We start from the raw sequence: 22223 nt of genomic DNA on the forward strand, positions 1-22223 counted from the left end.
AATAACCATTAAATTGTAATCATTTGTATATATTTTGAAGTGTTCATTTGTTTGTATAAACCTTTTATACAACTCACATGACCAAATATATTATATGCATATATTATGTGTTACAAATTATATTAAACATTAAAACAAATGCATTAATATGTAACCTACAATTGATCTATTTAAATAAATGAGTCAAACATGTCAATTGCTATGATCTATACATGATTCATCTGAATAAACTCTTCAAATATATCATGTTTATAAATTTTGTATCTACTTCATGTTGACATAGCCACACAACTCGCAAACCCCTACGGCCTACCAAAATAAACCATAATGTCATGCTGGGTAAACATATTTTACAAAATTTAAGTGCATTGAATACAAACCATTTGAATTCTTTTTTCTCAAAGAAACCATTTGAATTCTTAATGACTCTGACTGACACCTTTCATTACGTTCGGCACCACAAAAATGATTCCCTCATAGGCCCATCCTTCCCACTCCCAGTATCCCCATTCCCCAACCCATCAGTTCCAATGTACCATCAACTTGGTAAAATAAAAAAAATGGATCATAAACCAAAACCCTAAACAAAGTGAACAAAACCTAAAATACCTACACTTTAATTTACTTGCTAACGAAGGTATTACTATTTACCATCCAAAGTTTTCTTGAGCTGCTTTCTGCTGCCTGACAGCACCTGTTTGGCTCTAATTATCGCATACAACCACAAGCTTGTCATCCTATGGAAGAGTTGCACAAATAAAACATTCACCACTAAGAAGAACCAGTGATTTTCCATTTCCTTTTTCTCCAAAATTTGACCTTTTCATCTTTCCCAAAATTCCGTTATATTTTTGTTCACCAAAGGTTCATTCCGCCCCTCTAACTTGGGATATAAGAGTCAAGTTCGTAGTTTCGGCCAAAAGAAACCATAACTTCTGACCCAAAATTTGACAATATGCATGTATTTTTATTCAAAACTACAAACTTGGACTCCTTTGATCTTTTATCCCAAGTTGAAGGGGCGAAATGAACATTTACTGTATATCTACTAAAAGATAATATAGCAGTATTTAAAACACCATAAGATGCTTTAAATATCGACCAAAAAACAAAATTATCTAATTAAACAAACGGAGAAACATCACAACGTAGCTAATTCAGACAGAGTATACTCATATTTAACTGAAAATATATCAATTAATTCAAAGAAAAAACTCAAAATGGAATTACCCAGCACAAATGGGATATTCAAATGTAGGTATGACTAAGCCATAAACGCTGGCTGCTACCCGACAAAACAAATTGTCAATATACACAATAAATAAGTAGTTTTACACCTTTACCTACAATGCGGGCTGATACCCAAGAGGTACATTGGTATCCACCCTCTGCACCACTCTCCGAGAATTCCAGTCATGGCAGAATTCCACCGCTAGCCTAAGTGCTGTTCCAAGCCCAAGCACGACAATGACACCTGCAAAAAAATCAAGCCAAAATTTTAGAGAATGAAATGTTCTTGTTTAACTATAAGATAACGTATATATACTGGAATCTAAATCCCTATTCTGGGAAAAGTTCCCATGTTAAAAAATAAATTATCAGACAAACAATAATGAAATTTTGCAGCTACATGCCTACACCATTAGGAATACTAGGTTGTTTTTTCCTCTTACCATCACTAAATTTAATGGCTTTAATTTCCGATGTTATTCGTTTATGCTTTCATTAAAAATGAAGAAAATCTGGGTCAAATTTGATTTATTCTTATTTGAATGGTAATAATTTCATTTCCAGTTGAGAAATGAGAGCAACTTAAAACTTCACCATAGTTTTCTCTCCTTGCTCAATAAGAAAATGTAAGGGCTGATAATATTGAGGAATCTCGAACACCCATCCGTCACCCCTGCATCTACTGCTAATGTAGGTTCAGCATTGGCAGAAAGTCTCTTAGTTTTCAACACCATCCATCATGTTTTATATAGCCACAGAATTAGTTTTCCATACTGAGAAGAATTAAGAAGTTTACGTACCAATAATAATGTTAACAGGCAGCGCAGAAACACCAAGAGTAATAGATATCAACACATCCAATAGAAGACCACCAACAAGGATAGAGAATGCCACCCAAAGTGGACTAAAACAACCCTGATTTAAAAAAAAAACATAAAACAGATTATCTTTTTCTCAAAAAATAATCATGAACACCACAGCAGCAGATTAACCATAGTAATCTCCTTACTCTTTCAGGATCTCGTGATCTCAAGGTCGGGTCAGTCCTCCAAACCCAGTAGTTGGTCTGCCCCATAAAACACAAGACAAAAATTCAGGGTATGCATAACACGTCAACACATCAACATACCAGCAAATTTGATTTACAACTTGGCTTCTCTAATTCGTCAGAGTCAGATATTTATTATAATGAAGTAATGTTTGAGTATTAGCAGAAGCTAAAATGTTAAATGGGCTCATAATCGGTGGCAAATTCTGTAAGCTAAGTTCACTACAAGGCCACTTACTTCAACTTCCTTTCCCAATTCCACTTAGCTACATGCTCAATAGTTTGGTTATTTTGGGAAATGAAATTATATGTTAACAACAGCATCGTAATATTGCATCCAAATAATTTAAGGAATGGCAGCATATAGAGAATACGTACACTTGGCTGAGTTTCTGGAGGAGGCGGCACATTTACAGCTACCTCTCTGCAGAAAAGAGTTGAATGAAATGGAGAAATGGTTACAAACTTGAAAGCAGGAGAGAACATGGAGAATTACTTACTGGCAAATCTCACATTTGTTTGAGCCTCTTGTACGAAACCAAGCATCTATGCATGAGCGGTGGGCTTGAGAAAGACCACCTTTACATTTGCATCCAAGATTTATGAGAACTTCTTCCTTGTCCTGTTGACAAACTCTGAAGCATTGGATAGAAAGAAGGGTAGGTTAATAACGATTTTTTAATGGTAGTTAGTTCCTAGGTAAAGGTAATGAATATGGAGAAAACCTGCACTGGTCATGAGAACTTTGAGTCCTGGAGAGGTGACCCTTCTTGGGAGAATCATCCACCACGTCAATCACATGGTGAAAGGTGGAATTGGCATCTTCACACGACGACAGCTCCTGCTTTTGGAGGGTTGAGGCTAATTTTGCACACTTGTAGTTGTTGTTGGGAAGACAGATGCTTTTTTCACCTTTATGAGTCTGCATCTCATCCCCGGACTCGCTGATGAAAAACAAAACCCAAATCAATGACAAAAAAACGAAAAGCCAGAATTGGGGGGAAAACACAAAATTGAACCAAAAATGGTAGACCTACCTGAGAATCAGATAAGAGGAGGGGTGGAATATGAATTAAATCATATTATGGGACTGCAATTAAGGATATGAAAAGATAGATGTAAACAAAATCTCACTTGTCTTGTCTGCTACTCCATCATTTTCTTCAGTTCCTTCCCTAAATTGTTTCACTTCCGCCCTTCACTCTCACTCACTATGATTATCCAATTTCATAATAATTTTATTACCATAAAAATCCTGCATTACACTTACACACTACCAACTTTTGACAAATAACTTATAATGTCCCTATACTTCCTTTCAGTTCATCTATCGCCCACTCAAATTTAAGTTCACCACACTTTAACTTGTGAATTTTATTCATTTTATACTATTTTCACTTTATATGGATGTATTAATGAGTGCTAATAATCACCCATTGCACCTGATTTTTGCGTCTACAATCACTAAATTTTTAATGTTTAAACCTTCTAATATTTGTAACCGCGCTCGCTAAACTCCCCGAGTCTAAAAGTCGCTGTTTTTTTTTTGAAAAATGATGACGTGGCAGCAGCTTTTTAATGTCAAGCCCAAAAAATATTTGCCCCCATGTGTCAGCTAACACCTCACCACTAACCACAAAATACCTAAAATTCAATTAATCAAAACCAACCCAAATAAATTTAACCCAACCACTCAACCCCTAGCTACTGACCACCGCCTCCACCGCTTTCCGGTCACCATCATCACGCTCACCGCTGTCTTAACAGCCGAATTTTTTTTTCCAACCGTCTTCTTCATCAATCTATTCTTCGCAGGAAGAACAAACCCAAGAACAGCGATGTGTTCTTCATAAAGGACATACCCAGATGAGTCTGTTCTTGATGAAGAACAGACATCAATGAAGAAGACGTCGGAAAAAAATTACGGCTGTTGCGGCGGCGATGGGCTAGCGATGATGTCCGAAAAATGGTGGCAGCGGCGGTCGACGGTTAGGAGTTGAGTGGTTGGGTTAAATTTAATTGGATTAGTTTTGATTGGATTGGATATTTTTGATTTTTTTAAATTGAATATTTTGGATTTTTTGGGGTTTGTGGTGAGGTGTCAGCTAACACCTGACATGGGTACAAATTTTTGTTGTCTGACATTAAAAACTCATTGCCACGTCATCATTTTTCAAAAAAAAAAACGGCTACTTTTAGACACAGAGCTTTAGTGATCTTTTTTAGCCATCAGAGGATTTGATGATCACAAACTATACCTGTTCATGGGCCGGGTTTGGGCGGGGTTGACTTTTTTAAAGGCAAGCCCAAGCCCGCCCAAGCTCGGTTCAGGCTTTAAATATACTACCCAAATTCGGCCCTAATGCACTATTTATACGGGCTCGGGCCGGACTTTGGGCGATCTTACGTTGTTTTTTTTAAATATTAGAAGCCCGTCCATAAAAAATCGGACTTTTTTCTGGTTCGGGCTCGGGCCGGACTTGGGACCAAAAATTGGCGTCCAAGCCCGGTCCTAAGAGGACGGGCTTGGACGGACGGGGCGGGTACCCAAACTCATGAACAGGTCTATCACAGACGCAAAAATAAAGAGTCGTGAGTGATTATAAGCTATTAATGAGAACCTCACGTTAATCTTTTATATATATAATCAAAAAGAGGGGAGCGCTTGTGCGAAGAACTGAACTCACAACATAGCATTATCTAAGTATAACCGAATCACCCCAATAAATTAAATCGAAATCAAAGCTCAGTTCGATTTTTGTTTAATAATTTTTTAAATTTTGGTCAATTTAAAGATTGAACTATATAAATTTCTAAAATAATTGAACCAACCAAATTATATTAATACATGACATTGTTTTTATTCAATTTTAAAAAAATTAAGGTTTTTTGTAATTTTTATAGGACTTAAATATCAATTTGTAATCTAAACTTGTATCTGGATATTTTTTACTTATGTTATAAAATAATATTAATAAAATTTGGTTATTGATTGACTGAAATAATTGGCCGCAATCGGTTTGGTTACAATTTAGTTATATATATATATGTATTTTGATTACGGTTACAATTTTGAAAATTTGAAAAGAAATTAGTTACAGCTAAATTTGAAAAAATCATATAGACATTAATGTATTCGTAGAAACTAAATTTGGAAAACAAATATACAAAATGTTTCTTTTTAAATTAGAACAAATTATTGTAAGGCCCCATCGTATTTTTTTCATAATTCATAGTTTTAAAATCCTTTATTTAAAAATTAATAATTTGATATCTCAGTTTTGATTTTGCAAACACTTACAACCTTCCGTTAAATATAGATATCAAATTGTTAACGAAATAAAATGCGAGGTGTCAAATCATTTGAAAATGAGGTACCAAATTGTGAACATAATTGAGAGTGAGGTACCAATTCGTTTAAAAGTAAATATAAAATTATTAACGGAACTAACAGAAACACCTAATTGTTGACGGAATTAAAACTGAGATCCCAAATCGTTTAATTTTCAAATAAGGGGTATCAAATTGTGAATTATGACAAACATGAGAGATTTTAGAGTAATTTGCTCTTTAAATTATTATGTATTAATTTAAAATGTTCAAAAAATTACGGCCAATCTAAATTTTTTGCCATAAAAAAACCACTTGAGGAAAAAAAAACAATTATTAAATTTGGAGAGTGGGTCTCCCTTTTTTGTGGATGAGAGTGCCCAATTTTGCCAGGATAAAAGTGATTTTTTTTTAGTTTTGAACTTCTTGATATTTTGTATCAAATTGAATGGGTAAAATGATTCTTTGTTTTATTACAAACTTTTCGGATTTTGTTAAAATATTTACAGAACTATCAGGAATTATATATACACTTTTGCTACAAAAATAATGGATTTTTTGGTATTTTTTTCATTAAATTAAGAGGCACAAAAAATATAGTTTCGAGCCCCATGTTTTATTTAATACTTGTTTTCCGTTGATTATTTATTTATCTTGTATATATTTTATTTATTTTTTATTTATACAATATTTATATTCCAATTTATTGGTTCTTCTTTATTTATTTGTTTTGCATTTATGTGTGTATATAATATCAGTTCTACAAAATTTGAATGACAAATAGTTTTGCCTCAATAAATTTTATTATATCAGTAAATATTTATTTTCAATTTATGTTTTATTTATTCTGTGAATAAATTATTACCATAGTTATCTAAAATTTGTGTTTGTAATAAGTAATATAGAAAGGGGAAATTAATTTTAGAAAAAAAAAGGTAGCCGGGTTGAGCGTAGGAACGAACTTAAAAGTAACGCTACCCTAGAGCGGAGAGGGAAGGAAAAGGGACTTAGAGAGAACGCAACGCGGGTCAGTTGGTTGTGTATTTAGAGAGAGAGACTGGCTAAGGATCCATTCCTCCTCTACTCTAATCGAATAAGACGTTCAGGCAGGGCAGGCGTAGCTCCTCCTCCTCTCCTCTCCTCTCCGCCCCTCTCTCCCTCATTCGTACAGAAGCACGCCGTCTCTCAGATCCATCTCTTCCAGTTCCAGGTACTTCTTCTTCTTCATTAAACCCTAAGCCTCATTCATTACTTTGTTTAATCTTCCAATCTGTTTTTCATTTTACCATTTCTGTAATATGCCATTGCAAGATCGCAATCCTTTTATTTGTTTTCTTATCTTATTCCATCTCCTCATTTCTACACTTGTTCACGATTCAAGTGAGACTTTAACATTTTATCTTAATTTTTAATTTCTTGTCTCTCTGCAGGATACATAATCTATAACAATGTTCGGTTCTAATGGTATGTATCTCTTTTTTGTTGGTTCAATCTTCATTCTTTCTTGTGATTTTCTTTCTTACAATTCACATCTCCTACATTCCTCATGCTTATTACTAACTTCTTCAACACTTGCCTATTAGGTTCAACTTTTCTGCTTCTTTCTCATTTACGCCCCTAAAAGACAATTATTACCTTCTTTTTCTCCTCAACTTTCTTTTGCTGCTGCTTTAATTCATTTCCCCATTTTATAAACCAATTCATAATCTGAATTTCATGTTAACAGGCTTTGGACAGTCTGCTAATAGCCCTTTTGGCTCTCAGCCGGTCTTCGGTCAGACAAGTAATGCCAACAATAATCCTTTTGCCGCCAAACCCTTTGGTGCTACAACTCCTTTTGGTTCACAAACAGCAGGTTCCATGTTCGGGGGAACTTCAACTGGTATGTTTGGCACCCCTCAAACATCCTCACCTTTCTCTGCTGCCCCAACCTTTGGCGCTTCATCATCCCCAGCTTTTGGAGCTTCAGCTCCTGCATTCGCAGCTTCTTCTACACCTTCCTTTTCCAGTTCATCTGCATTTGGTGGTAAGCATGCCTGTAGATTTTACTGATACTCATTTACTCAATTGTTGCTTTGCTACCCTTTGGCCATGTTTGTGTATTTTCATATCATGCTCCTGTAACAATACTATACTATGTTCTTAAAGTTCTCTTTGTTTTATATTATATGTTTACATAACTCATGGTTTTGTAAGTGTGCTTGATGGTGTGATTTTGTTTTGTTTCTTTGACATTTACAAAAATTATAGAGTTTAATACCATGTTGCCGATGATATTATATTCCAATAATTTTCTTCCTTGGAAAAGCATATGTTGTACGAGAAGGTGTAGTTTTAGTTATATGGCATGTTATATCAGTTTTCTTTTTGAAGTCTACAACATTCTTCGTTTTTCTGTTAGTCTGTTGCTTGTTCGCTCTTCATATATTTATTGTGTTTTTACATAAACAAAAGACCTCCACACACACCATTCTAATAAATATATAAGCTAACTAAGTTCTTATTTTGCCTTCTCTTGAAAAAACAATCTTTCTTCCTCTTATTAATGTGACACTCGGATTATTTTGTTTCTCTTTGTAGGATCTTCTGCTTTTGGCCAGAAGCCTGCTTTCGGAGGCTTTGGGTCTAACACTCAAACAAGCCCGTTTGGAAGTACAAGTCAGCCATCACAGCCTGCATTTGGGAGTAACTTATTTGGTTCTACTACACCTTTTGGTACATCGAGTCAGCCTGCTTTTAGTGCTGCTAGTAATCCTGGATTTGGGTCAACAAGCACCCCTGGTTTTGGTTCTAGTAGCACTGCTGCCTTTGGTACAAACACTACCGTGGGCTTTGGTGCTAACAGCACTCCATCCTTTGGTGTGACTAACAGCCCGGCATTTGGCTCAACAACATCAGCATTTGGTGTGACCAGCAATCCTGTGTTTGGATCTGGAGCTTCCTTTGCAACTTCAAGTACACCTGTTTTTGGGAGTACAGGCTCCTCTGGTTTTGGTGCTTCAGGTCCCGCTTTTGGTACTACTCCAAGCGCTCTTGGATTTGGTGCGTCTTCTAGTACTTCTGCCTTTGGAGGTACCGCTACTCCCTCTTTTGGAAGTACTTCTGCTTTCGGGACTTCAGCTACACCATCTTTTAGCTTTTCTTCCGGTCCATCATTCGGACAATCGACTTCAGGATTTAGCAATACTGCGTTCGGAGCTACAACATCTCCTTTTAGTTCTCAGACTCAGAGTTCTCCATTTGGTGAGCTGTTTCAACTAGTTATACTCGTGCTTTTTTAAAGATTCTTGATTATGAAAAACTTCAATTTCTCTTCTGCATTTAATTTTTCATTAGTCTTTTGCTTATCTTTCCTTTTTTTTCATCAGATATAATAGTATGCTGTTTATCTATCTCATTGCTCATACTTTTATGAACTTCATATAGGAACGCAAGCTACAACGCCAACTTTCGGGAACACTGGTTTTGGGCAGCCATCTTTCGCTGGGAATCGTGGGGGCAGTAGAATAGCGCCCTATACTGCTACAGCGGAGACCGACAATGCCGGAGGACAGCCTGGAAAGTTAGAGTCTATAGCAGCAATGCCTGTGTACAAAGATAAAAGTCATGAGGAATTGAGATGGGAAGATTATCAATTGGGAGATAAAGGTAGTTTTTAGTCAATACATGGCTTATAATTTCATTATCCTATAATTTCCATGTCCTATAACAATGAGATACTGCTTTTCTCATGTCCTACTGTTCAACTGCAGGTGGATCGCATGCTCCTGGTCAATCCTCTAGCGGGATTAACTTTGCTCCATCTACTGCACAATCGAATCCTTTTGCTACATCAAACACGTTTGGGCAGTCATCTTCTGGTCTATTTTCTGCGCCAGTTGCCTCCAATCCTTTCTCTACAAAACCTTTTGGACCTACAAGTAATTCTACATTCAATCCTTCACCTTTTACAGCTACAACTTCATCCAACAATCCTTTCCAGTCAACTTCAGCTTTTGGACAAACATCATCTTCTGCATTTACACCCAGCACATCGTCATCACTTTTTGGGTCGACTACGTCTGCTTTTGGTTCATCACCATCCCCGTTCAGCTCTAGCACAGTACAAACAAGTCCTTCACCTTTTGGAAGCTTCACAAGTACTCAGCCATCTCTCTCATTCACATCCACCGCGCCTTTATTTGCACAGACAAGTTCGCCATTTGGACAATCTACTGCTGCATTTGCACCAAATACTGCCTCTTCCTTTGCCCAGTCAAGCTTGTTTAATACTCCTGCTGGTTTTAATTTCTCAAGCACCTCATCTCTGATGTCTTCATCTAACCAAGGGGTATTTCAGCCATCTGTAAGTTACTTTGCAGATCTGTATTGACACTCTTTGATCATTGACCTCAATTTTTATTTTTTCATGTGGCAAGAAAATAACATAATGTTTTTATATAGATACTGGCATCCAATCTCTTTTTCTGAGTATTTATTTCCAGTTTCATCATCCACTGTCAAAAACTTGAAGTTCAGGGCGGAATATATGGAATGTGTATTAGAATGGATGGAAATATTAGGCATGGAGAGAAACTATGCTGAAAACCGATTTATGTACTTTATCAGTTTGCTAAAATTCTTACTAAAGTTTGCATAGCTAGGGTTGCCGCACGCATATTTAAGTTTTATGGTTGATGTTATGATATTTTCAATTAGTAATGCCCCCTTTACTTGCAGTTATCACAGTCTGCACCTTTTCAATTATCCCAACCTTCTCAGCCTACAGGTGGTCTTAGCTTCAACAATTATGGTCAGTTGCAAGATTTTATTTTATTATTTTATGTTTTCCTCTCTTCCATTATTTTTAAGCAAGATTTTTATTAATGTTACTACTTTAACTTGTACTATCTATGCAGCAGGTGGTACAAGCGGTTTAGCTGGTTCATCAAGCTTTTTCGGTCAGACCAATTTCGGACCAATGTAAGTCCACATTCTTGATTGTTTTCCTGCTTGTATCAGAATGTTTGTTTCTTGTCTGTCATTACACAGAAAATTGATTTAGATTTAGTTCATTCCGGGCATTGATGCATCAGTTTATGTTAAATACAAATTTTTTATTTGCAGATCTGCCACTCAGAGTTCTATTGGGGCTCAACCAACACCTATCATGAATCCATTTGGAGTACTCCCTGCAATGCCTCAAATGTCTATTGGTCGAGCCGGAACCACACCATCAGTACAATACGGGATTTCTAGCTTGCCTGTAAATACTCTTCATCTCTACACTCTAGCATTGCTTTGTCTGCTGTAGGGTGTTTCTGTAGTTATCTAGCTTGTTGCTTCTGTCTTAATTAAAATTGGCTAATGCGCTATGTTACGAACGAGAAGAACAAGTAATTAAATTATATTGATAATCGTAGTAGAATTGTTCTGTGATATTCTGGGAATGTTATGAATGAACTTGTTCCAAACTTTATGATAGAGTTGTTGCTACATTTTTGCTGGTCATGATTCTTTCATATTGAATAACATGCTTGCGTAAATCAACAGTTCTGGTATTTACATTGTTGTTTTTCAGGTCGTTGACAAACCTGCTCCAGTTAGAATATCATCTTTATTGACTTCTAGGCACCTGTCACAAAGGCGGATCAGGTTACCAGCGAGGAAATATAATCCTAAGCATGATGGTCCAAAGGTGAGGAGATTTGCTGAATCTGGAGTTAGAGAGTTGCTAGTTCAAGGCTATGCATCTAACTTGCATTTAATCAATTGCTTAAAAATTGCATTCAGGTTCCATTTTTCAGTGATGAAGAAGAAACAACTGGCACACCAAAGGCAGATGCTCTTCTTATTCCTCGGGAAAATCCAAGGGCTCTGGTCATTCGTCCGATGGACCAGTGGCCCTTGAGATCTAGTGCAGAAAAAGCTCCCCCATTGAAAGATGCATTTACTCCTGTATATGAGAATGGTAAGCTTTTCAATTACATAACCTAAATGTGTATCCTTTCTTTTCTCTACTATGGAATTATACAAGTTTTTCACTTTATCCAGGCAAAAGATCAGAGGATGTGGATGTTCCTTCTTCAAGTGGTTCCGGTGCTGCTAATAAAGATAGTAAGTTGCTCATCCCATATATATATAGTCATCAAAGGCGCGCCGGCAGGCGAGTTCCTGAGGCGAGGCGCGCATTCTGGAAATTTCTGGTATTTTTGACTTATATTGGAAATCAAAACAAAACCCTAATTTCAGCCTTCTGGAAATTTATGTAATAATGACTGTTTAACCTGGTGACCTTGCATGTGTTTTTATGATATTTTTATGCACATTGTGCTGAGAATGTTTCATTCAAGTGTATTTTGCCACCGAATCTGTTATGAGTTATGATTAGACTTTTTTTACTTAAGATTCCTTGGTTTCCATTGCCCTTAACGTAAAACAATCATTACTTATGAATTTTAAGGTCCATAATTTATTATTTAGTGCATAATAATGTGTTAATTTTCCAGCAGAGGTTGAGAATGGCCTTAACAAGGAGCGAGTTCATTCAAAACTCAGCCAGAAACCGAATGGAGTTCATGAAGATAATTCTGCCCAGAAAGAGGAGTTGTATATGACTCTTAGTGGTCACAGAGCAGGTGAAGCTGCAATTGTTTATGAGCATGGGGCTGACATTGAGGCACTAATGCCAAAATTACGGCGATCCGACTACTACACAGAGCCACGGATCCAAGAATTGGCTGCCAAAGAAAGAGCTGAACCGGGGTTCTGCCGCCATGTGAAGAACTTTGTGGTTGGAAGGCATGGTTACGGCAGCATCAAGTTCTTGGGTGAGACAGATGTGCGGCGGCTTGATCTAGAGTCCCTTGTGCAATTTAACAACCGGGAGGTGATAGTGTACACGGATGACAGCAAGAAGCCACCTGTTGGACAGGGTCTGAATAAGCCTGCAGAGGTAACACTTCTAAACATAAAATGTCATGATAAGAAGACTGGGCGTCAGTATACAGAAGGTCCCAAAATTGAGAAATATAAGGAAATGCTGAAGAGAAAGGCTGAGGACCAAGGTGCCGAGTTTGTGTCTTATGACCCCGTAAAGGGAGAATGGAAGTTCAAGGTTAACCATTTCAGCAAATACAGCCTGGGAGATGAAGAAGAAGGTAATTATGATGACTGGCTCGTGATTTCTGCTGGAGATTGTTCATAGTCTTGTGTGGATTTCTGTGGGGATTTGTACATGATGTTTTTGTCAGGTTTGTGATATATTAGTTTGAATGGTGTGGCTGTGTACTCTATCACCAAGTGTTGCTAGTTTGCTTTCTCTTTAATCTCCATTGCTATTTTTGCTTCTGTTAAGTTAGTAGGAGCGAAATCTTAAATTTTCTGACATTTGGTATTATATTGTTGTACCTTGGCCTAGCAAAATGGGAAGTTTGCATCAAATGCTACAAGTAATTGAACACAAATAAGATTATTGTTATGACTAAAGTGAAGCTTCATATAGCGCTTTACAAGTTTGTAAATAGTTGCTTCTTTTAATAATATATTTGTGCCCTTTAATGATCGACATTTGCAAGTATACTTAGTGCATAACATAAGTATATGAAAGGAATTTCATAGTCTTAACATATTCTTTCTGTCCAGAAATGCTTATTAAGATATGGCTGCACGTCAATTAAATAAGTGCATGATTTTATAGTATTGATCAGCAATTACATTTTATGCTTAATTTGCTATATTAAGCTGTGCACACTACATTACTAACCTTTATATGTTATATATAGTCACATTTTTACTCTCAGACTGTCCTAAAGAAATCTCTCCCCTTGTTAATTATTTGTTTTTTTTATAATTTGCACAAAATATCGACAACATTTACGAGACATATTATTTATACATGAGGAATTAACAATCTACAAATCACTTTTTATAAGTAGAGATTTTGTGTGTAAAAATCTGTTAATTTTTTGAATCATGATTGAAATCAACTTAACAATCACTTTATATTAATGTGAAATTGTTAAGGTCACTTTATATTAGTGCCTTTTATGGGTATTGTTAGTTTGTTGTTGGTTGCATTCAAACATAGAAAGCCTGCTATTGACCTTGAGGCGAGCTGAATTAGAGTAATTATTACATGATTTTGGGAGTTAAATTACAATATATAATATATGGAGGAGGCAATTTTAAAAAATAGCACCAATGTAATACCCGCTAATGCTAGCCAAGGAGAAAGCACCTCTCAAGAATACAATTTATTTTCCTCAGTGGCATTAGCATTAGCAATTTAACAATACTTGTGTTCCAATTCAGTGGGTTTTGGAGCGAGCATTATGTTAAGATAAAGACAAGTAATAACCCAATTCTGGTGATACACTATCCTTGTCCACACTCGTCGATAAATAACTTTACCAACTAACCAGTTCAAAGTGGAGTGATGTGTTTCCATTACCATCTTGCTGTCCACTTAGACAATACTTTAAGTTTTCTTAACCGCTATTTAGAAGGAGTGCATGTGAACAACTCCATTTGAGCCATGACAAGCTACATTTATTATTATGCGGCCATTATAGCGGTTCAATTAGCTTATGCAGGTTCAAATATTATTGTCAAAATTGCACTCCACAAAGGCTTAAATCAGTTTGTCTTTGTGGTTTACCGCCATTTAATTGGCATGATTCTATTGGGACCCATCGCTTATTGTCTTGAAAGGTAAATTACGGATGACTGATTGCATATACGTTGCTCATAAATAAAACTAGAAGCAGCATTAAACTGTTTTTGGTGCAACAGGAAGCAGAGGCCTCCACTCTCATTGGCAGTCATAAGCAAGATCTTCCTTCTTGCTTTGCTAGGAACTACCACCCATCTTAATTTATTTTATGTAGGATTAATGTATACTTCCGCAACGCTTGCCAGTGCACTGAATAATGTGATCCCAGGTTTGACGTTCTTGATGGCAGTCCTGCTGAGGATGGAGAAAATTGAGATTTCAAGCGCTCGAGGGCAAGCTAAGGTATTGGGCACACTTATTTGCATTGCTGGCTCTCTCGTCTGCACCTTCTGGAAAGGAGGATTTCTCTATAAAGGCATTGAGAAAATGCCACTTATCAGCCCCCAAACACATGACGATCATGCGCAACAGGATTCTCTCAAAGGCTCTGCTCTTCTTTTGATCAGTTACATCGCATGGAGCGGTTGGCTAATCTTGCAGGTAGTCATGTAATGCTTATTAAATCTACAAGATTAATGCTAATGCAATTTTCTGATACACACCTTCTGCAGGCTTTGGTTTACAAAGTGTACCCAGCTCCCTTATCGATGACCACTTTGATATGCTTTTTCGCATCGATTCAGTCTTCTATTCTCGCCCTGATTTTTGGAAGAAATCCCACCTTCTGGAAGTTGGAATGGAACCTAGAGCTGCTAACCATCCTATACTGTGTGAGTCTTGTACCCATTTCCATTGAATAATTTGTCTGCAGCAAAACTGGAATACATATGCTTGAACTGATGGGAAGTTGTGGTATATGCTATAAACAGGGAGTTGTGATATCAGGGATAGTGTATTGCCTACTTGCATGGTGTATCAGCAACAAGGGGCCAGTTTTTGCAGCCATGTTCAGTCCACTGGTGGTTGTTATTGTTGCTATATTCTCAGCAATTGCTTTTGCGGAGAGACTTCATGTCGGCAGGTTAGTTTTAACAACTCATATACATGTCAATTGCATGCATGTATGGACGCAGATTTAATGTGTGTGTTCCGCAGCTTCGTAGGAGCACTACTCATTATCTCAGGCCTCTACTGTGTACTGTGGGGCAAAAGTCACGACCATGTCACAGCTCAAGTTCCAATGGAAGAAAAAGACATTGCAGAAAGGAACGGTCATCCATTAAAAGATACTGAGCAAGTTTAAGGAAATGAAAATGAAAATCCATGCTATTTTGATTAAAAGATGAAAAAAAGAACCGGGATTCCAATTAGATGTAATTTAGGACTAACAATCCACTCTAAAAATGTCAGTTCTTAGTGATTCAGGAATATGCCAGTTCTTAGTGTTACTTCAAGGAATTCTCTATATCTATCACAAACCGGTACTTTACATCTCTCTTTATTAACCTTTCAAGAGCTTCACTTGCATACTTTATAGGAACTAGTTCTATGTTGGGGTAAATTTTATGAGCAGCACAAAAATCCAGCATTTCTTGTGTTGCTTTCGTACCACCTGTAATACTGCCAGATACAGTTTTCATACCTGCCAAAAGATTATCGTAAGCATATTAGTTGGAAGTTTTGATTACCAAAAAATTTACCAAAGGTAACAGCACTTCAAGAGTTCAAAGTTGCTATGAGTTACCAAGATTGAGATTTGCAGGACTAAATTTTACTTCACTTGGGAATCCCACAAGGACAAAAATTCCAGATGTCTTCAAGAGTGACATGTATGGATCGAATGGGTGATCACCCGATGCTGTGTCTATTATAAAATCCAGTGAATTATAGAATTCCTGCAGAAAAAGATATCAGTTAGTTTTGAAAGAGAGTGAACCAGATGATCAGATTTTCCATCACTTCCATATTCATTCAGAAAAAAGTGCTCCTAATAAGAAGCTTTATTTAATTTACCTTTATCTGCTCCTGGTCAGATGAGACAACAAAATTGTCTGCACCCAGCACCCCCAAGGCTTCCTCTTTCTTTGATGCAGATGTGCTAAAAACTGTTACTTTAAGTCCAAAAGCCTTCCCAAACTTCACTGCCATATGACCAAGACCGCCTAGACCAATCACTCCTAGTGATTTACCAGGTTGGTTCATACCATGCCGCATCATGGGACTATAAACAGTAATTCCAGCACAAAGCAAAGGTGCTGCTAAGGCTGAAGGATAATTATCTGGTATCCTAAAGCAGTACCTGCAGATTAACATCAAAATTGACATCTTTAAAACAGTAGTAGATAGCTCAATTTCCTGATAATCAAGAGGAAAATTTAACACCATAGAGTACAGATCAGTTGGTTTTCATCTCATATATCCTTGCTGCAAGTCAAAGGACATTAAATTCTTCTACTGCAACTATGAACTCACCGAAGGGATTCCTGCTAAGCTTTGGTTAAAAGCATTGGTATTACAGTTCAAAATTATATTAAATTCCAGAACTGACTGGTTTTGTTTCAAAGGCACTAAAAACAAACACATTGTCGGGGTCTAAAATCATTTTAAGAGAAGAAAAAAGTAAAGTACGGACATTTATCATGCATTGCTTACCTTTCATGGACGACAATGCAGCTAGAATATCCTCCCCTTGTGACTGTACCATCCACATCAGTGGCATTAAAGGTTAAAACTGACCCTTTTACACAATAAACTTCTTGCCTGTCATTGCAATAATCACATTGTTTGCATGAGTTGACATAAGTGCCAACTCCAATGCGGTCACCAGGCCTGAAATGACTAACACTGAAACCAACCTCCTTTACAATTCCAACAATCTCATGTCTGCATGCAGGCAAGGCAATTAGAATTCATAAGTTCAAGGAAACAATCAAATCAATGGAACCTCACAAAAAAAGGCCACTTACCCTGGCACCAAGGGATACTTGGAATCTCCATGCATATTTCTAGTCCAGATAACATCAGCATAGCAAATTCCGCAATGTGTGATTTTTATTAAAATATCATCTTCACCAACAGCCCTGAAAATGTTCTTTTGAAATTTCCATAACTCATCCATATGGTCTTAGTTTATAAAACTGGAAAATAAAGCTGAAAATAAGTGAAATCGCGAATGAATTTGGCCCTCATATCATATGGAACAAAATGCAAGCAGAAGATAAAATATCTTTCTTCCAGAATTTTTCTCTAAGAAGCAAAAGAAGAGAGGCATTCCGTGAAGATAAGCTGGGACACTATTTACGGAGGTATTGCTCCTTATATGTAATTAAGTTTAGCATTCAGCAAAATTGAAATAAGTAACTTTTGAAGAAGTTGAGTTGTGTGCTCTCCTGGCAGAAACTAACAAGGCACTGAAGTAAAAAAAGTTTAGAGGTTATTGTTTTGCAGAAAGACAGTCCATTACAAGTGAGAGTAGCGGGAAGGTCAGCAACACACAGAGCTCAGTTACCTGCGGGTGAAGTTGTAAGGTGATAAAACTCCAGATGGATCCTTAGCTGCCCATGCAAGGCACTCTACTTTCCCACTCTCAGAAGCCATTGCAAAGTAGCAACTATCCCAGCATAAAACAAATTTGAGTAAATAACAGGCATCACTGAGCAGTTAATTCAATGTAAGAAATCAGAATCTATTAAACATGGCCAATCGGTCACAATAAAATACAAGAATTGATCTATAAATTATGTGATTGAATCATACACCAAAGAAAATAACATTGCTGAAATGGAATTTGGATCGTCAACTACGAATGATTAAACAATTAAATACAAACTCTGTATTATCTCGTTAACAGTTTGCCAGCACAGCAAGATTAGTTCAAGCCATAGGTTCTTGTCAGTGAGAAAATCTAAATTAGAGATCAAATGGAAAACCATTAACATATGAAAAACAAAAAAACATAGTAAACCTAAAATATATGTACTGTTCGCAGCGAGAATTGATAGGAGCAATTGTGTGGACTGTGGATATAGATACGATACCAAGAACAGCGGATGGACGGAGGATTAGACTTTATTTGTTGGCCTATTCACTCATAATTATCTCCATTCTTTTCATTTATATCCCCATCTTCAAAAATGTCAATTTTAATTATTATATTCTTTTGATTTTGATCTTTTGAAAAAATAAGATTAAAAATGTTTCCTTTTTTAATATATTGATTACAATTGGGCCATAATTAGTATTTTAAAAAAGTTGATGGCCTAGTCTAATTAAATTGATTTTTTTTATTTTATTGTGATGCTATACATCGGCATTGAGTCATCCATTTGAAAACAAATAGATGATGATAAAATTCTCAGAGTTTGACATTTTTTATTTCTATTTAAACATCGTACTAATAGTTACTTGATCCTATTTATTTGATTGTCGAATCCTTGTTATGAAATAAGCTTTGATAAAATGGATTGATATGGTGTGATATTTGACCCATTACTAAAAATCGGTCCTCCACCCGGTGGCCTTTTTTTCAATTGATATATGAAATATGAGATTTATCTAGATTGATTTTTAAGAAATCACAAATGAAAACATTATGTTTACTTTAATAAAAGAAGGGCAGGATATAAATAAAAAAGAAAGTCGAAAATGTGAATAATTTTTCAGGTGACTGCATAATTTGTTCGAGTTTTAGACATAATTACTTACTGCAACAATGCCCTTTTTGGATTAGTATAACTGAAATATCTCATAGTTCATCCATCATCTCTAACACTCAGCACAGCTGAACTGAAGCATTCTCTCCGATATTTCTACACACATACATGACCAAAATTTATGCAGCAAATCCCAAAGGTTAGAACACACATTCCCCATTGGGTAAGTTGTATAAAGGAAACTTCATTTTCCCACACATTGGATTCGTCAAAATTGTAGGACTCAAAGAAGAACATTTTACAATCTCTAACTAAAACCATCATTTGCATTTGGAGTTTCATTTTCTAGCACCCTGCTACAATAATATCATCACAGAATTATAAAAAACTTCTTATCCTTTGCTTGAACAAAAAAATCAAGCCTCAAACCATCTGCAAATAGCCATCCACTTCGACTACAAGTCTACAATATTCAAAACTCTAGCCATCCCAAATGTAAACCAACACAGCACACATTACAATACGCAACATGAAAACGGAAAACACCAACTAAACCAGAGTGTTTATACCAATCTTTATTCATTAATGCACTTCGAGGAGACATCTAAAGCTTCCAACAAGCAAAAGGGAATAGAGCCACGTCTAATCTTTTGGTAAAATGGTCACGCAATTGATAACAGGTGGGCATCAAAGCAAAATGAAGAAGTAAATTGAGGGCAAAGTACCCAAATTCCAGGAATGGCACTAGTGCATCTTAGTTGTGTTGATTTTTGGTCTTGTTGATGAAGGCTTCTGAGTATGCAGATGCGTTATTAGTTTCGAGTGGTCAGCGTGTGGATCTTCAGGTAAAGTGGTATGAAAAAACTTCTTGCTGGAACCAACTTGGTTGCAGAGCAGCTTCAGCATCTTCCTTCCCCTCATCCATTTAAGCATTATCTTCATGTGGGTTTTGCTATTCAATCCCTCAATATTAGCCTCCTGTCCTGACAATTAACAGCATGAAATTAAAATTGGAACAAATTGTATGAAGCAATAAGTGACAAATTTAACATCCAGCAAGAGCTGATTGAATCAAAAGCAAATCCTACAAATTTGAATCAGTATTAAAGATTTGAAGGTCAAACAAAACCTTGGCGCAATTCCAGGTGCTGGCAATGGTAAGAGGGCCATTCTGCTTGATGATGGTGTAAAGAGATTGAGAAATCAAAGCTGCTTCCGGGAATGGAACCTTAGGGTTTATCTTCCTCACGTTCACTGCCCGCTGCCTCGACCGCGACGAGAAATACCTGACCACCGAATCCTTTACTATTCCAACATTTCCAACTCTAAACCAATTCATCCTCTGCTTTTTTCTAGGGTTTTTCGATCATACACCACAGCACAACCAAAGTGCTCCTTCTGTTTACACAATTATTTATTAGTTCACCCCTCAACTTTCCACAAAAAATCAAATCACTCATTGTTTTACCAACCCGATCATTTTAACTCATAAATTGGCAAATTCACCCCTCTAATATATAAAAAGAAAACGAAAACGAAAAAGGATGAGATTCTTAATTAAACACAATTAACTTCAATTAATCCTAAATAAACCTCTAATTAAATATACTTTTCCCTAATTAAATAAAATTCTAATTAAACCCAACTAAACTTAATTAAAACCTAATTAACCCAATAAGCCCTAACCTATCAAATTAACCCTAAACCCTAAATGAACCGCACAACTCCCAACGAGTGACGCATTTTAGTCAGTAGAAAAAAAAATATTTTTATCAGGTAGCTACTTCATTTTTAATTAAAATCACCAAATTGCCATAAGACCAAGCGAATTGGAAATTTCCATAACCCTTCTCGCTTTCAGGTGTTAATCAAGTAAGTTAAAGGATTTGATTTAAAAAAAAAAATTAAATTAATTCTTCAATTTATATTTTTTAAATATATATAAAAATAAAAATTATATTACTATGAAATTTAATGACTCAATGTCTTCAATTTAATCTTTAATATTTAGTTTCTTTTAAATATTTTTTTTATTTTTTTAGAATTTCAAATAATTTAGGTAAGAAAACTAAATTAAAAAATAAATGTAAGAAAAATAAAATAAATTAAATTGGTTTTATAAAGCTATTGAATCTCATAAAAGTATATTTATTTATATTTATGTCAAAAGTAAATTTATAGGATTAAATTAAAATTTTGTTTTTTCATTGAAGTTTTGTTGACTTAATTGACTAATATTAAATAAATATAAGGACTAAACTATTAACAAAATAAAGAGAAATATCATTTAATTTTCAAATAATGAAGATTAAAAGTGTGAATTATGGGATATATATAGGTATGAAAGTATATATATATATATAATATAAAAATATTTACTAAAAATATTTTAAAATGGTATAATGATTGTAATGTATGCGAAAATATGAAATATAAAAAATAAAGAGCATACCAAAACTAAATTAAAATTTAAAGAATGTATTACACGTATATTAAAACATTGGATTACGATTCCCTCAAGTTCATTTGGATTATTAATTATTAATAAAACATTTCTCTTTTTATCTTTTTAGAATTTTAGAATTTTATTGAATTTTTCATTTGAGTGCCTAATTTTAAAAATTCATAATGAATTAATTATGATTTTGAATGTTAAACCGTTTGTTTCTCATTGTCGGTGACACCTAATTTAATATTTTAATTATGAAAATATTATTTTTAATCGTTTTAGATATATAATTTCTACCTCTCATCAAAACTAGTTAAAACATGTCCTTAAAGTTTTAATTTTTAATTTTTTCAAAGCACAACTTTTTGATTTTCTTTAAATCAATATTAACTACTCCCTCCGGTCCATAATATTTGTCGCATTTGAGAATTTGTTTTAGTCCATAATATTTGTCATGTTATAATATTAAGAGAGGATTAATTGCTATCTTTCCATGTTTGCCCCCAATAAATTTATTGAAAAAATACAATAAACAAATAAAAATGGTAGTCATAAATGTAAACAAATTTCAATGGAGGGTTAATTTAGTAAAAGTGTTCATAAATTAAAGCATATTAATTGTTTTCTTAATTCTTGTGTCAAAGCCAAATGCGATAAATATTACGGACCGGAGAGAGTATATTAGAACCATTAAACACAATTAATTTAGAAAAGGTGAGCGCCTATCTTTATTACTAGTTTGCCAAAATAAGATATTTTTTTAAAGATGTCCAAAAAATAATCAATTAAAATTTACACCAAATCCTAAACCTCTATGCACTTGTTCAAAAGTCAAAGCATACCCACATACAATATATTATACCAGTGTTTTAAAAACTGAACCGATAACTGAACCGATAAAACTACCGATTATTGGTTCGA

General features: G+C 35.3%; 5 protein-coding genes across 13 annotated transcripts; 2 read left to right on the forward strand and 3 right to left on the reverse strand.

Moving 5' to 3' along the window:
* Positions 1 to 222: 222 nt before the first annotated feature.
* Positions 223 to 3600, reverse strand: LOC126679234 (uncharacterized). Of its 3 annotated transcripts, none has more exons than XM_050374223.2 (8): positions 3316 to 3585; positions 3004 to 3222; positions 2779 to 2913; positions 2657 to 2702; positions 2240 to 2296; positions 2031 to 2145; positions 1344 to 1474; positions 223 to 737 (listed from the first exon to the last, which is right to left on the reverse strand). In XM_050374223.2, the coding sequence occupies exons 2-7, from the start codon at positions 3204 to 3206 to the stop codon at positions 1344 to 1346; spliced, it is 687 nt and encodes a 228-aa protein (XP_050230180.1). In that variant the 5' UTR covers positions 3207 to 3222; positions 3316 to 3585; the 3' UTR covers positions 223 to 737. The 3 variants fall into 3 exon arrangements, with proteins under 3 accessions (XP_050230180.1, XP_055961561.1, XP_055961560.1); XM_056105586.1 differs by lacking the exon at positions 223 to 737 and adding an exon at positions 1825 to 1912 and having other exon boundaries at positions 1150 to 1474; positions 3316 to 3600; XM_056105585.1 differs by lacking the exon at positions 223 to 737 and having other exon boundaries at positions 1150 to 1474; positions 3316 to 3583.
* A 2956-nt stretch (positions 3601 to 6556) lies between these two features.
* On the forward strand, positions 6557 to 13156 carry LOC126676855 (nuclear pore complex protein NUP98A). 3 transcript variants are annotated; one of them, XM_050371167.2, is made up of 13 exons: positions 6557 to 6818; positions 7039 to 7072; positions 7335 to 7634; positions 8189 to 8851; positions 9035 to 9256; positions 9361 to 9953; positions 10328 to 10400; positions 10507 to 10570; positions 10715 to 10853; positions 11169 to 11285; positions 11381 to 11558; positions 11642 to 11704; positions 12097 to 13156. In XM_050371167.2, the coding sequence occupies exons 2-13, from the start codon at positions 7057 to 7059 to the stop codon at positions 12792 to 12794; spliced, it is 3126 nt and encodes a 1041-aa protein (XP_050227124.1). In that variant the 5' UTR covers positions 6557 to 6818; positions 7039 to 7056; the 3' UTR covers positions 12795 to 13156. The 3 variants fall into 3 exon arrangements, with proteins under 3 accessions (XP_050227124.1, XP_050227125.1, XP_050227126.1); XM_050371168.2 differs by having other exon boundaries at positions 12100 to 13156; XM_050371169.2 differs by having other exon boundaries at positions 10510 to 10570.
* A 907-nt stretch (positions 13157 to 14063) lies between these two features.
* On the forward strand, positions 14064 to 15692 carry LOC126677498 (WAT1-related protein At5g64700-like). Its single transcript, XM_050372152.2, has 5 exons — positions 14064 to 14299; positions 14381 to 14801; positions 14873 to 15031; positions 15131 to 15282; positions 15357 to 15692. The coding sequence occupies exons 1-5, from the start codon at positions 14124 to 14126 to the stop codon at positions 15502 to 15504; spliced, it is 1056 nt and encodes a 351-aa protein (XP_050228109.1). The 5' UTR covers positions 14064 to 14123; the 3' UTR covers positions 15505 to 15692.
* LOC126677496 (probable cinnamyl alcohol dehydrogenase 1) lies at positions 15510 to 18370 on the reverse strand. 5 transcript variants are annotated; one of them, XM_050372150.2, is made up of 7 exons: positions 18239 to 18370; positions 17710 to 17811; positions 17168 to 17281; positions 16854 to 17084; positions 16215 to 16500; positions 15946 to 16096; positions 15510 to 15843 (listed from the first exon to the last, which is right to left on the reverse strand). In XM_050372150.2, the coding sequence occupies exons 2-7, from the start codon at positions 17796 to 17798 to the stop codon at positions 15647 to 15649; spliced, it is 1068 nt and encodes a 355-aa protein (XP_050228107.1). In that variant the 5' UTR covers positions 17799 to 17811; positions 18239 to 18370; the 3' UTR covers positions 15510 to 15646. The 5 variants fall into 5 exon arrangements, with proteins under 5 accessions (XP_050228107.1, XP_050228105.1, XP_050228106.1 ...); XM_050372148.2 differs by having other exon boundaries at positions 18166 to 18328; XM_050372149.2 differs by lacking the exon at positions 18239 to 18370 and adding an exon at positions 18031 to 18159.
* A 747-nt stretch (positions 18371 to 19117) lies between these two features.
* On the reverse strand, positions 19118 to 20373 carry LOC126679558 (uncharacterized). The gene is made up of 2 exons (XM_050374609.2): positions 19983 to 20373; positions 19118 to 19831 (listed from the first exon to the last, which is right to left on the reverse strand). The coding sequence occupies exons 1-2, from the start codon at positions 20190 to 20192 to the stop codon at positions 19598 to 19600; spliced, it is 444 nt and encodes a 147-aa protein (XP_050230566.1). The 5' UTR covers positions 20193 to 20373; the 3' UTR covers positions 19118 to 19597.
* Between the last annotated feature and the right edge of the window lie 1850 nt (positions 20374 to 22223).

Source organism: Mercurialis annua, linkage group LG4 (assembly GCF_937616625.2).
Source record: "Mercurialis annua linkage group LG4, ddMerAnnu1.2, whole genome shotgun sequence".
Taxonomy (NCBI): Eukaryota; Viridiplantae; Streptophyta; class Magnoliopsida; order Malpighiales; family Euphorbiaceae; genus Mercurialis; species Mercurialis annua.

Coding starts and splice junctions, on each gene's coding strand:
- LOC126679234 (XM_050374223.2), bottom strand. CDS start 3,206: ATGCAGACTCATAAAGGTGAAAAAAGCATCTGTCTTCCCAACAACAAC. Junction 2,703..2,778: donor AACAAATGTGAGATTTGCCA/GTAAGTAATTCT, acceptor TCTTTTCTGCAG/AGAGGTAGCTGTAAATGTGC. Junction 1,475..2,030: donor GCCTGTTAACATTATTATTG/GTACGTAAACTT, acceptor ATTTTTTTGCAG/GTGTCATTGTCGTGCTTGGG.
- LOC126676855 (XM_050371167.2), top strand. Junction 9,257..9,360: donor TTATCAATTGGGAGATAAAG/GTAGTTTTTAGT, acceptor GTTCAACTGCAG/GTGGATCGCATGCTCCTGGT. Junction 11,559..11,641: donor TACTCCTGTATATGAGAATG/GTAAGCTTTTCA, acceptor CACTTTATCCAG/GCAAAAGATCAGAGGATGTG.
- LOC126677498 (XM_050372152.2), top strand. CDS start 14,124: ATGACAAGCTACATTTATTATTATGCGGCCATTATAGCGGTTCAATTA. Junction 15,032..15,130: donor TGCTAACCATCCTATACTGT/GTGAGTCTTGTA, acceptor TGCTATAAACAG/GGAGTTGTGATATCAGGGAT. Junction 15,283..15,356: donor GAGAGACTTCATGTCGGCAG/GTTAGTTTTAAC, acceptor TGTGTTCCGCAG/CTTCGTAGGAGCACTACTCA.
- LOC126677496 (XM_050372147.2), bottom strand. Junction 17,085..17,167: donor AAGTATCCCTTGGTGCCAGG/GTAAGTGGCCTT, acceptor GCCTGCATGCAG/ACATGAGATTGTTGGAATTG. Junction 16,097..16,214: donor CTGACCAGGAGCAGATAAAG/GTAAATTAAATA, acceptor CTTTTTCTGCAG/GAATTCTATAATTCACTGGA.
- LOC126679558 (XM_050374609.2), bottom strand. CDS start 20,192: ATGAATTGGTTTAGAGTTGGAAATGTTGGAATAGTAAAGGATTCGGTG. Junction 19,832..19,982: donor GCACCTGGAATTGCGCCAAG/GTTTTGTTTGAC, acceptor TTGTCAGGACAG/GAGGCTAATATTGAGGGATT.